Source organism: Anolis sagrei, chromosome Y, assembly GCF_037176765.1.
Source record: "Anolis sagrei isolate rAnoSag1 chromosome Y, rAnoSag1.mat, whole genome shotgun sequence".
NCBI classification, from domain to species: domain Eukaryota; kingdom Metazoa; phylum Chordata; class Lepidosauria; order Squamata; family Dactyloidae; genus Anolis; species Anolis sagrei.
In genome coordinates, this window is record NC_090035.1 from 3,006,593 (window position 1) to 3,020,745 (window position 14,153).

General features: G+C 45.8%; 1 protein-coding gene across 1 annotated transcript in view; it reads left to right on the plus strand.

Moving 5' to 3' along the window:
- Positions 1-8,520, plus strand: part of LOC137095287 (Golgi to ER traffic protein 4 homolog) — a 33,342-nt gene extending 24,822 nt beyond the window's left edge. The window contains exons 7-9 of the mRNA XM_067461747.1: positions 72-147; positions 2,597-2,669; positions 7,977-8,520. Of these exons, the coding sequence (XP_067317848.1) occupies positions 72-147; positions 2,597-2,669; positions 7,977-8,065 (238 nt within the window). The 3' untranslated portion in view covers positions 8,066-8,520. The remainder of the gene's footprint in view (positions 1-71; positions 148-2,596; positions 2,670-7,976) is intronic.
- Positions 8,521-14,153: the final 5,633 nt, after the last annotated feature.

A 14,153-nucleotide genomic window follows, 5' to 3' on the forward strand; every position in this document is an offset into this window, starting at 1 on the left:
GCCCCGCTCTCCCACCCCCCCCCCACCCCCCTTTCGGCCTGGTTTTACATTGTGTGTCGCTTCTGTTTTAGAGGAAAGTTAACAGTATTTACAGTATTGTGTGAACAATACCAACCGTCCTTGAAGAGGGACCCCATGTATAATGAAGTAAGTCATTTTCAAACATGTGGAATATTATTTTACTTCTCTATGCTCTCCTTTGTTTTGTTTGTTTCAGGCTGTGCATGCAATATCCTATCTGGGTGTCTCTCGGAGCAGCTCACAAAATAGTAAAGCAATAACAGCAACATGTAAAGTTGTGCAAACATATTAAAACTATGTATTGTCGAAGGCTTTCATGGCTGGAATCACTAGGTTCTTGTGGGTTTTTTCGGGCTATAGAGCCATGTTCTAGAGGCATTTCTCCTGACGTTTCGCCTGCATCTATGGCAAGCATCCTCAGAGGTAGAGGTCTGTTGGAATTAGGACAATGGGTTTATATATATCTGTGGAATGGCTGGGGTGGGGCAAGGAGCTCTTCCCTGCTGCAGTTAGGTGTGAATGTTCAGCTGATCACCTTCATTAGCATTTGAAGGCCTGCCTGCGCCTGGGAAAATCTGTTGCTGGGAGGTGTTAATCTGTGCCTGGTTTTTTCCTCTCTGTTGTTTAGCTGTTATAATTTTAGAGTTTTTTAATACTGGTAGCCAGATTTTGTTCATTTTCATGGTCTCTTCCTTTCTGTTGAAATTGTCCACATGAAGCCATTGAAATCCACAAGCATGTGGACAATTTCAACAGAAAGGAAGAGACCATGAAAATGAACAAAATCTGGCTACCAGTATTAAAAAACTCTAAAATTATAACAGCTAAACAACAGAGAGGAAAAAACCAGGCACAGATTAACACCTCCCAGCAACAGATTTTCCCAGGCGCAGGCAGGCCTTCAAATGCTAATGAAGGTGGTCAGCTGAACATTCACACCTAACTGCAGCAGGGAAGAGCTCCTTGCCCCACCCCAGCCATTCCACAGATATATATAAACCCATTGTCCTAATTCCAACAGACCTCACAACCTCTGAGGATGCTTGCCATAGATGCAGGCGAAACGTCAGGAGAAATGCCTCTAGAACATGGCTCTATAGCCCGAAAAAACCCACAAGAACCATATTAAAACTTTTTGCAAAATAGTTGTATCCTGAGCAAAATTCAAGAGGAGATGACGGTTTGATAGTGTAGGGTGGGCATGGGCAAACTTCAGCCTTCCAGGTGTTTTGGTCTTCGTGGCTTTATGGTCCTTAAAGGATTATTTCCTTAAGAGTCAGATCAGGCAACACTGCGTTAACATGTGGATCTTGGGTCTTGTTCTGTGTTCACGTCTAAGATCTTTGGGAAAGTCTTGTATTCATTCTTGAGTGGCTAAGGGGGAAAAGGAAAGGGCCTGAGGCTGTTTGGAATGGTGGGAGTTGGAGTCCAAAACATATCTGTAAGGGTCCATCTTGAGAATTAAAGGATTCTGTCCTTAAGAGTCAGATCAGGCAACACTGTGTCATCATGTGGATCTTGGGTCTTGTTCCATGTTCACGTCTATGTCTAAGATCTTGAGTGGCTGAGGGGGGAAAGGAAAGGACCTGAGGCTGTTAGGAATGGTGGGAGTTGTAGTCCAAACATATCTGTGGCTTTATGGTCCTTAAATTAAAGGATTGTTTCCTTAAGAGTCAGATCAGGCAACACTTTGTTAACGTGTGGATCTTGGGTCTTGTTCTGTGTTCACGTCTAAGATCTTTGAGAAAGTCTTGTATTCATTCTTGAGTGGCTAAGGGGGAAAAGGAAAGGGCCTGAGGCTGTTAGGAATGGTGGGAGTTGTAGTCCAAAACATATCTGTAAGGGTCCATCTTGAGAATTAAAGGATTGTGTCCTTAAGAGTCAGATCAGGCAACACTGCATTAACGTGTGGATCTTGGGTCTTATTCCATGTTCACGTCTATGTCTAAGATTTTGAGTGGCTGAGGAGGAAAAGGAAAGGACCTGAGGCTGTTAGGAATGGTGGGAGTTGTAGTCCAAAACATATCTGTAAGGGTCCATCTTGAGAATTAAAGGATTGTGTCCTTAAGAATCAGATCAGGCAACACTGTGTCATCGTGTGGATCTTGGGTCTTGTTCCATGTTCATGTCTATGTCTAAGAACTTGAGTGGCTGAGGGGGAAAAGGAAAGGACCTGAGGCTGTTAGGAATGGTGGGAGTTGTAGTCCAAAACATATCTGTAAGGGTCACAACTTGAAATGCTCCAAAACAACAAATCTTTACTAATATCTCCAAAACGTTTTGGAGGCTTCCGTTTCATTTCGTAATGCTACGGAGGGGTTCTATTCCAATTAGTAATCCAGAGATTTGTGTTGTCGAATCATACAAACCTCTGAATTACGCAATGGACCCCTGTAGCTTTGCACAGCCCTGTCCCTTATATGTCAGCTTTGGGTGATGTTGTGCAAGCCTGCACATATAATCAAACCCACAAGACTGGAGTGATGGCTGCATTTTGCATGAGGAAGATGAGGATTTGGATATGTGTCTGTGCTTTATTGTGATGCCAAAACTGATACCTTCCCTCTCCTTTTAGTATCTAGACAGAATAGGACAGCTCTTCTTTGGTGTTCCACCCAAACAAACCTCATCCTATGGAGGACTACTAGGTAAGTTAAGGCTCTAAAGCAGCGGTTCTCAACCTGGGGGTTACGACCCTCAGAGGGGTTGTTCGGCAATAAAAACATCATCATCACATTACACAAGCCAAGTCGTCAGTACAGTCACAATTCGTCGCCATCCTTCCATGTGGACAAGGGTTATTGACTCAATCCTCAAATGCCAATGCCAGGTTTTTATTGGTTTCCTAAAGGTCAGGAGGGAAGGAGCAGATCTAATCTCTGGTGGGAGGGAGTTCCAAAGCTGAGGGGCCACCACCGAGAAGGCCCTGTCCCTCGTTCCCACCAAACGCGATTGCGAAGGTGGTGGGACCGAGAGCAGGGCCCCTCTGGAAGATCTTAGTAACCTTGATGGTTCATAGGGGAGAATCCGTTCGGAGAGGTAAACTGGGCCGGAGTCGTTTAGGGCTTTATAGGTCAAAACCAGCACTTTGAATTGTGCTCGAAAGCTAATTGGCAGCCATTGGAGCTGGCGTAACAGAGGGGTCGTATGGTCTCTGTACCCTGCTCCTGTTAGCAATCTGGCTGCCACACGTTGGACTAATTGAAGTTTCCGGGCAGTCTTCAGAGGCAATCCCACGTAGAGAGTGTTGCAGTAGTCTAAACAGGATGTAACCAGAGCGTGGACCACCGTGGCCAAGTCAGACTTCCCAAGGTACAGGTGCAGCTCAAAAAGCTGGCGCACAAGTTTTAATTGTGGAAAAGCTCCCCTGACCACCGCCGAGACCGAAGGGGTGTGCTCCTTCCACCAGCTCCTGGGTGCATGCTCCCTGCATGAGTCCTCTTCCCCCATGCGCTTGGCCGGAGCACGTGCCGGAGCACGTCCTTCTCTCGGCATTGGCCAGAGCGTGAGGGAAGAGGGCTGGTGCAGGGAGCGCAATCTCTGCATTGTCCCTCTTTCTCTGCACACTTGCCAACGCCGGGAAGTAGACAGGCTCTGGCGTTGCCAAGCGCACGCGGGAAGAGGCCTCATACAAGTAGCGCGTTCCCATAGCTGGTGCATGGAGTGCAGCTCCTGAGTGCGTGCTCCCAGAGCCTCTTCTCCTGTGAGAAGAGGGACAGTGTTGGCAAGTGCCTCTCCAGGCAGCCGTGCCCGCACCCCTCTCAGGGCGACAAGGAAGCTTCTTCAGGAACTGAAGGTCTGGAGATAAAAGGTCTGGAGAACAAGCCCTATGAGGAGCGGCTTAAGGAGCTGGGCATGTTTAGCCTGAAGAAGAGAAGGCTGAGAGGAGATATGATAGCCATGTATCAATATGTGAGAGGAAGCCACAGGGAGGAGGAGGGAGCAAGCTTGTGTTCTGCTTCCCTGGAGACTAGGACACAGAACAATGGCTTCAAACTCCAAGAGAGGAGATTCCATCTGAACATGAGGAAGACCTTCCTGACTGTGAGAGCCGTTCAGCAGTGGAACTCTCTGCCCCGGAGTGTGGTGGAGGCTCCTTCTTTGGGAGCTTTTAAGCAAAGTCTGGATGGCCATCTGTCAGGGGTGATTTGAATGCAATATTCCTGCTTCTTGGCAGAATGGGGTTGGACTGGATGGCCCATGAGGTCTCTTCCAGCTCTTTGATTCTATGATTCTATGAAGCGATTGAAGGTATTTCAAATCTAATCTATTGTACATGCCTCCCCCAAACTCCTCCAGTATATTCTATTGGCCATGGGAGTCCTCTATGCCAGGTTTGGTTCAATTCTATTATTGGTGGAGCTCAGAATGCTCTTTGATGCTTGGTGAACTATAAATCCACAGAACTGCAAGTCCAAAATGTCAGGGTCTATTTTCTCCAAACCCCTCCAGTATTTTCTGTTGGTCATGGAAGTCTTCTATGCCAAGTTTGGTTCAATTCAATTGTTGGTGGAGCTGAGAATGCTCTTTGATGATTGGTGAACTATAAATCCACACAACTGCAATTCCCAAGTGTCAGGGTCTATTTTCCCCAAACTCCACCAATTTGGGCATATTGAGTATTGGGTTGTTGTAGGTTTTTCCGGGCTATATGGCTATGTTCTGGAGACAATTTTTCTCCTGACGTTTTGCCTGCATCTATGGCAAGCATCCTCAGAGGTAATGAGGTCTGTTGGAAGTAGGAAAAATGGGTTTATATATCTGTGGAATGACCAGGGTGGGACAAAGGACTCTTGTCTGCTGGGGCTAGCTGTGAATGTTTCAGCTGATCACCTTGATTAGCATTCAATGGCTTGGAAGTGCCTGGGGGGAACCTTTTGTTGAGAGTGATTTTATGTGCTTGTTTGTTTCCCCTCTGTTGTTTTGCTGTTGTAATTTTTGAGTTTTTTAAGTACTGGTAGCCAGATTTTGTTCATTTTCATGGTCTCTTCTTTCTGTTGAAATTGTCCACATGCTTGTGGATTTCAATGGCTTCTCTGTGTAGTATTAAATGGCTACCAGTATTAAAAAACTCAAAAATTACAACAGCAAAACAACAGAGGGGAAACAAACAGGCACATAAAATCACTAAAAACAAAAGGTTCCCTCCAGGCACTTCCAAGCCATTGAATGGAAATCAAGGTGATCAGCTGAAACATTCACAGCTAGCCCCAGCAGACAAGAGTCCTTTGTCCCACCCTGGTCATTCCACAGATATATAAACCCATTTTTCCTACTTCCAACAGACCTCACTACCTCTGAGGATGTTTGCCATAGATGCAGGCAAAGCGTAATGAGAGAATGCCTCTAGAACATGGCCATATAGCCTGGAAAAAACCTACAACAACCCAGTGATTCCGGCCATGAAAGCCTTCGACAAAACATATGTAAACATTAGGCAACTTGTGAAGCAACAAGTTCTAATAAGGAAACTGAGAAGAGGGGGAGATGGGCAGGAAAGATGTCTAAAAGGAAGTGGTGGTGGGAACAAGTCAGTAGTGTGTTGTTGTAGGTTTTTCCGGGCTATATGGCCATGTTCTGGAGGCAATTTTTCTCCTGACGTTTCGCCTGCATCTATGGCAAGCATCCTCAGAGGTAGTGAGGTCTGTTGGAAGTAGGAAAAGTCAGTCGTGTCTTTCTTTGCTGCAGAGATACAAGCAATATATCCATTTCCAAGCAGAACCGGCTTATGAGTGGTTATTTAATATTGCTATATAGATCCTACAGTCTGGCAAGAAGCTCTCCCTCAGGATCTCTCCTGCTGGAACTCCATGCTGGTGAACCAGAATGTATTCAAAGAAACTCAAACAGTTCTAGCCCCTTGGGTGTGGTACAAGATTGCTCCTTGACCTCCTTAGCCAGCTGAACTAGATGATTACCACTCGTAAGGTTTTTCTTTACATTGGCCTATAAAGCCCTAAACGGTTCTGGCCCAAGCTACCTATCCGAACGTATCTCCGCCTACGAACCCACCAGGACTTTAAGATCTTCTGGGGAGGCCCTGCTCTTGATCCCGCCTGCATCACAGGCACGGCTGGCGGGGACGAAGGACAGGGCCTTCTCAGTGGTGGCCCCTCGGCTGTGGAACGCCCTTCCCGTGGACATCAGATCAGCTCCCTCGTTAATGGTGTTTCGAAGGAAACTAAAAACCTGGCTATTTGAACAGTTGTTCGGATAAACAGTGCAACAGTGCAATGAATACGATGAATATAGGAAAATGGAATTATGGATGACGAATTGGATCACGATTCTAGTTACGAGACGTTAATGTGTTGTTTGTTGATATGTCATTACTCTGTATATTACGCTGTTAACTGGTTTTAAAATTGTATGTTGTTCGGATTGACTTTCTGCTCTTGTTGTGAACCGCGTTGATTCGCCTACGGGCTGAGACACTGCGGTATACAAGCAAAGTAAATAAATAAATTTATTTATTATTTTTTTATTTATTTGCTATACTTGTATACCGCCGTTTCTCAGCCTAGCCGGCGACTCAACGCGGTTTACAACAACTTATAACAAACAACAGTATACAGTTTAAAAGCATAAAAACATAATCCACAATACATATATCAATAAATCCTATTCATCTCTTGACTAAAATCGTGATCCAGTTTCGTCGTCCAGATTGCCAGTCCTTCAATCATTACACTTATTGCACTGAATTAACCGAACGCCTGCTCGAACATCCAGGTTTTTAGTCTTTTCCGGAATACCATCAATGAGGGGGCTGATCTTACCTCCATGGGAAGGGCGTTCCACAGCCGAGGAGCCACCACCAAGAAGGCCCTGTCTCTCGTCCCCGCCAGCCGAGCTTGAGAAGCAGGCGGGATCGAGAGCAGGGTCTCCCCGGAAGATCTCAAAGTCCTGGTGGGTTCATAGGCAGAGATGCGGTCAGATAGGTAGCTTGGGCCGGAACCGTTTAGGGCTTTAAAGGCCAACGCCAGCACTTTGAATTCAGCCCGGTAGCAAATCGGTAGCCAGTGGAGTTGGCGCAACAGGGGGGTTGTATGCTCCCTGTGCTCCGCTCCTGTTAACATCATGGCTGCCGAGCGTTGGACTAGTTGGAGCTTCCGAGCTGTCTTCAAAGGCAACCCCACGTAGAGAGCGTTGCAGTAGTCTAAACGGGATGTAACCAGAGCGTGGACTACCGTGGCCAAGTCAGACTTCCCAAGGTATGGGCACAGTTGGCGCACGGGTTTTAACTGTGCGAATGCTCCCCTGGTCACCGCTGAGACCTGGGGTTCCAGGCCTTCTCGCCTGGCCAGCAGATGAGAAGCCAGCTCGGTGAAAGGTCATCGCAATGCTTCCATGTTGGTGAGAGCATAATGTTTTCATGTTAGAAAGGTATTTAGGCTTCTTGCAAACTAAGAGAAAGAGTCAGTTGGCGCACAAGCTTTAGCTGTGCGAATGCTCCCCTGGTCACCACCGAGACCTGGGGTTCCAGGCTCAGCGATGAGTCCAGGGTCACACCCAAACTGCGAACCTGCGTCTTCAGGGGGAGTGCGACCCCATCCAACACAGGCTGTAACCCTATGCCCTGTTCGGCCTTGCGACTGACCAGGAGGACCTCTGTACATACACTGTACATACACATACATACACTTGGTCCTGCGAGGACTTAGAATCATAGAATCAAAGAGTTGGAAGAGACCTCATGGGAGATCCAGTCCAACCCCATTCTGCCAAGAAGTAGGAATATTGCATTCAAATCACCCCTGACAAATGGCCATCCAGCCTCTGCTTAAAAGCTTCCAAAGAAGGAGCCTCCACCACACTCCGGGGCAGAGAGTTCCACTGCTGAACGGCTCTCACAGTCAGGAAGTTCTTCCTCATGTTGAGATGGACTTATCGCAACAGATATGCAGCCGCCTCCTCTGACTTTCCCTGCTTTGTCCCCTCTCCTTCCATCGTAGGCAACCTTTTAAACAGCTTGATGGTGGCTGGAGAAGAAGAGGACGTGGAGGACGGGCAAGAAGACAGCAGTCCCATCGAGCTGGATTGACCTCGTCCGGGGCTGCTTGGAACCGACCACGTTCTCCACCCCTCACCCAAGCGAAGAAACAAACAAACCAACGAAACAAAGACGGTTTTGAGAACAAGTCCTGCCATTCTTTCTCCACAGGTCCAAGGGCTCCTCTGTTGAGTTTAAAAGGAGAGGGTGCTGAGCTGATGACGATGATGGTGGTGATGATGATGATGATGTTCATGATGTTTTGGTCCTTATTATTTATGTAAACAGAGAAAAATACGCAAGGCAAGGGGAGGAGAGCCACGAGAACCGACTGGGTGTGGGCATTGGTGGACCTCTGGCACTGCTGGATGGTGATGGACCCAGGAGAAGGTGGAGAAGGTGGAGGTGGAGGAGACAGTGGCACCCTCTCTCTCTCTCTCTCTCTGCGATTCCCTCTTCTCACAATCACACTCAATAAAGCCGGCGCAGGCATTTCTTGCTACCTATTTTAAACCACAGTTTTGTTTCGGCAAGCTCGTACGTACACGTAAGCGCTTATGGGTCACTTAGGGTTACCTCGAAAGGGCGAGGCGGGGGGGCGTCATGGGTTAGAAAAGTTTTTCGAGACGATGCAAAATTGAGGAAACCCTACAAAACGCATCATTGGGTTGTTTTTTCAGGCTATATGGCCATGTTCTAGAAGCATTCTCTCCTGATGTTTCGCCTGCATCTATGGCAAGCATCCTCAGAGGTAGTGAGGTCTGTTGGAACTAGGAAAATTGGGTTTATATATCTGGGAGAAAGAACTCTTGTCTGCTGGAGCTAGGTGTGAATGTTTCAACTGACCACCTTGATTAGCATTTGATGGCCTGGGGCAATCTTTTGTTGAGAGGTGATTAGATGTCCCAGACAATACATAAAACGCACCACGTTGATTTGCCATGTTCTAGAGGCATTCTCTCCTGACGTTTCGCCTGCATCTATGGCAAGCATCCTCAGAGGTAGTGAGGTCTGTTGGAACTAGGAAAATGGGTTTATATATCTGGGACAAAGAACTCTTGTCTGCTGGAGCTAGGTGTGAATGTTTCAACTGACCACCTTAATTAGCATTTGATGGCTTGGCAGTGCCTGGGGCAATCTTTTGTTGAGAGGTGATTGGATGTCCCAGACAATACATAAAACATACCACGTTGATTTGCCATGGTCTAGAGGCATTCTCTCCTGATGTTTCGCCTGCATCTATGGCAACCATCCTCGGAGGTAGTGAGGTGTGTTGGAAGTAGGAAAAAGGGTTTATATATCAGTCCAGGTTGAGACAAAGGACTCTTGTCTGCTGGAGCTAGGTGTGACTGTTTCAACTGACCACCTTGATTAGCATTTGATGGCCTGGCAGTGCCTGGGGCAATCTTTTGTTGAGAGGTGATTAGATGTCCCAGACAATACATAAAATGTAGATTTCCGTGTAGCAGAAAGCGATCACATTTGGACAAGCCAGAAAGATAATGTATGTATTGTGTGGGTTCTGCTTCAGCCTTCTGGCCTTTGACCATTGCAAAACATGTATCAATTAGGCATGGGCAATCAATGGTTCTAAAGTACTTACAAAACTACAGGGCGCTGGTGCTTTGCTTCTAAAGTGTTGCTAAAGTTCTGGTGGTGAAAATTTCAGAACTCTAACAAAACTTTCAAAATTTCATTGGTGAAAATTTCAGAACCCTTAACAAAAATTTCATTATAAATGGCAGTTCCTAATGGGTTCTGGTATAAAAATCGCCAGTGACGAAATAATAATGGAATTTTGAAAGTTTTGTTAGAGTTCTGAAATTTTCACCACCAGAACTTTAGCAACACTTTAGAAGCATAGTGGTACAATTTCAGAACTCTTAACAAAAATTTCAAAATTTCATTACAAATGGCAGTTCCTAACGGGTTCTGTCATAAAAATCGCCAATAATGAAATAATAATAAAATTTTGAAAGTTTTGTTAGAGTAATGAAATTTTCACCACCACAACTTTAGCAACACTTTAGCAGCATGGTGGTGAAAATTTCAGAACTCTTAACAAAACTTTCGAAATTTCATTATAAAAGGCAGTTCCTAATGGGTTCCATCGTAAAAATTGCCAATAATAAAATTTTGAAAGTTTTGTTAGAGTTCTGAAATTTTCACCACCAGAACTTTAGCAACACTTTAGAAGCAAAGCACCACCAACCCCTAGTTTTGTAAGCACTTTAGAACCATGGCTTGGCCATGCCTAGTATCAACACATTGTCGAAGGCTTTTATGGCCGGAATTCCTGGGTTACTGTGAGTTTTCTGGGCTGTCTGGCTATGTTCCAGAAGCATTCCCTCCTGACATTTCACCCACATCTATGGCAGGCATCCTCAGAAGTCGTGAAGTCTGTTGGAATCAACAAGTGGGGTTTATATATCTATGGAAATAACTCTTGTCTACTTGAGGCAAGGGTGAATGCTGCTGTTGGCCACCTTGATTAGCATTGGATGGCCTTGCAACTTCACAGCCTGGCTGCTTCCTGCCTGGTGAAATCCTTTGTTGGGAGGTGTAGAATGTTACCCATGGTAGAAGAAAGAACTCTTGTCAGTTGGAAGCAAGTGTGAATGTTGCTGTCGGCCACCTTGATTACCATTGAATGGCCTTGCAGCTTCAAAGCCCGGCTGCTTCCTGCTTGGAGGAATCCTTTGTTGGAAGGCGTGGAATAATATCTAGGGTTGGAGAAAGTACTCTTGTGTGCTTCTGGCAAGGGTGAATGTTGTCGTTGTCCACCTTGATTACCGTTGAATGGCCTTGCAGCTTCAAAGCCTGTCTGCTTCCTGCTTGGAGGAATTCTTTGTTGGAAGGCGTGGAATAATATCTAGGATGGGAGAAGGTACTCTTGTCTGCTTCAGGCAAGGGTGAATGTTTTCGTTGTCCACCTTGATTAGCATTGAAAAGCCTTGCAGCTTCAAAGCCTGGTTACTTCCTGCCTGGGGGAATCCTTTGTTGGGAGGTGTGAATGTTGCAATGATGAAAATGAACAAAAATCAGCTACCAGTATTTTTTTTAAAAAAAACCTCTAAAATAAGGACAATCAATAAACAAAAGAGCAGCACTCAAAAAGCAGGGGAATTCCAGACAGGAAACAATCAGGGCCAGCTAACCCCCCCATCAAAGGATTCCCCCAGGCTTTGAAGCTGCAAGGCTGTTCAGTGCTAATCAAGGTGGCCAATTGCAACATTCTCACTTACCTCAGGCAGACAAGAGTTCTTTCTCCCACCCTGGACATCATTCCAGAGATATGTAAGCCTCCCTTGCTAACACTTCCCAACAAAGGATTCCCCCGGGCAGCGACTGTTAGACTTTGAAGCTGCAAGGCTATTCAGTGCTAATTGAGGTGATCAATTACAACATTCACACCTGCCTGAAGCAGACATGAGTTATTTCTTTCTCCCACCCTGGACATCACTTCACACCTCCCAACAAAGGATTTCTCCAGGCAGGAAGCAGCCATGCTTTGAACTTGCAAGGCTATTTAATGCTAATCAAGATGATCAATTCCAACTTTCACACTTGCCCCAAGCAGACATAAGTTATTTCTTTCTCCAACCCTGGACATTATTCCACACCTCCCAACAAAGGATTCCTCCAGGCAGGAAGCAGCCAGGCTTTGAAGCTGCAAGGCTATTCAATGCTAATCGAGGTGAGCAATTACAACATTCACACCTGCCTGAAGCTGAGAAGAGTTCTTTCTTCCTCCCACCCTGGACATTATTCCACACCTCCCAACAAAGGATTCCTCCAGTCAGGAAGCAGCCAGGCTTTGAAGCTGCAAGTCTATTTAATACTAATCAAGGTGATCAATTGCAGCATTCACACCTGCCTGAATCAGACAAGAGTTCTTTCTTTCTCCCACCCTTGACATTATTCCACACCTCCCAACAAAGGATTCCTCCAGGCAGGAAGCAGCTAGGCTTTGGAGCTGCAAGGCTTTTCAGTGCTAATGAATTGTAGCATTTTCACCCACATCATTCCACAGGTACATAAACCCCACTTGCCTCGTTTCCAACAGACCTCACAACCAGACGATGCCTGCCGTCGATGTGGGAGAAATGTCAGGAGAGAGTGCTACTAAAACATGGCCGGACAGCCTGGAAAAAACTCACAACAAACTAGAGGGTCACTGGATGAATATGAGCAGATCCCTTGAAACACAGAAGGCTCAGTCAACGTAAGCTGCCACTTGGACCCAATAAGGCCCTTATTACAGGAGAGATGGACCATCGCACAATTGTGTGATTGTTGAGCATCTTTTTTGTGACCAGGCAAAAACAATGACCATTTCGGCCGTCCAACACAGCTTGCTGACCTTTGCAACAGGGCGGTCCTTGCAAGAAGAGGATGCCGCGGGCCTCTTGGGTCTTTCTCGCTCGATATTTATTTGTGTACACAAGTAGGGCAACAACAAAACCACAAAGTAAGTGCAACCCACGTGCCGCTCGGCTCGACCCAATTCTCCATCCTGGACGCACAAGGCCAGATCGGTTTTGCCGTCTTGATTCCAGGCAGAAAGAAATGGGAGAAAACACTTTATTTTTTTCACAGGCTTCGATGAATCCCGCGATCGTGCATGGCCGGAGGGAGAAGGCGTTTTTATTTACTGTAAAAAAAAATAATTAAAAAAGGATGGATTTGTGTTTAATTGTTGAATATTAAATAAATACTTTCTACTGGGATTTCTAGCATGTGACCTCTTGAGCCTCTGATGTTGCTTATAGACAATCACAGGAACACCTCAGCAAGCTAGAGTCCAAAAGTGGCAGGCTAAAACCCTGAACCTCAATCAGTGGCTGAGACTGAATGAGAGACTCCCTTCTGGGCACACTGGTTTTCCCTATAACAGGCAGTAAGAGCACCTAAAGCTTTTGAGAGCTTCTGTTCAACCATTTCAAAGCTCTCTGTTTGAGCGGTGATGGCATGATTGTCAGCATAGGGCATTTCCTCATAGCTCAAGGTGCTTTTCTGTCCTTAAGGTGAAAAGCACACATTTGTGTTTTAGATGGATTAGGAATCAGCAGGTTTTCCCTGTAATAGCCAGTAAGACCATCTAAAGCTTCAGAGAGCTTCTGTTCAACCTTTTCAAAGCTCCCTGCTTGAGCGGTGATGGCACGATCGTCAGCATAGGGCATTTCCTCAGAGCTCAAGGTGCTTGTCTCTTAAGGTGAAAGGCACACATTTGTCTTTTAGATGGATTAGGAATCAGCAAGTTTTCCCTGTAATAGCTAATAAGACCACCTAAAGCTTCAGAGAGCTTCCGTTCAACCATTTCAAACCTTTCTGCTTGAGCAGTGATGGCATGATCGTCAGCATAGGGCATTTCCCCAGAGCTCAAGGTGCTTTTCTGTCCTTAAGATGAAAAGCACACATCTGTCTTTTAGATGGATTAGGAATCAGTAGGTTTTCCCTGTAATAACCAGTAAGACCATTTAAAGGTTCTGAGAGCTTCCACTCAACCATTTCAAAGCTCTCTGTTTGAGCGGTGATGGCACGATCGTCAGCATAGGGCATTTCCTCAGAGCTCGAGGTGCTTGTCTGTTCTTAAGGAGAAAAGCACATGTCTGTGTTGTAGATGGATTAGGAATCAGCAGGTTTCCCCTGCAATTGCCAATAAGACCACCTAAAGCTTCTGAGAGCTTCTGTTCAACCATTCCAAAGCTCTCTGCTTGAGTGGTGATGTCATGATCATCAGCATAGGGTGTTTCCTCAGAGCTCGTCTGTAAGACCACCTAAAGCTTCTGAGAGCTTCCATTTCAAAGGTCCCTGCTTGTGTGGTGATGGCACGATCATCAGCATTGAAGTTGAATCTTCATTCAACTTGTATTTTCGAAGGCTTTCATGGCTGGAATTGTTGTTGTAGGTTTTTTCGGGCTATATTGTTGCGGAATATACGTTACCCGGGATCATTAGAGTGCTTTTGGAGAAGGAAGAAAGATGGAGGCAGCTTGGCAGATTTCCAGGCGTTTATTCTATCTCCGGAGTATAGGGTGTTCAGCAAAACCAGGAGCTGACACAACCTGACGTTGCAATTGTTCCAGTTTTTATAGCATGAAATTGCTAGTTTTACACATGTGCAGAACAAATCTGA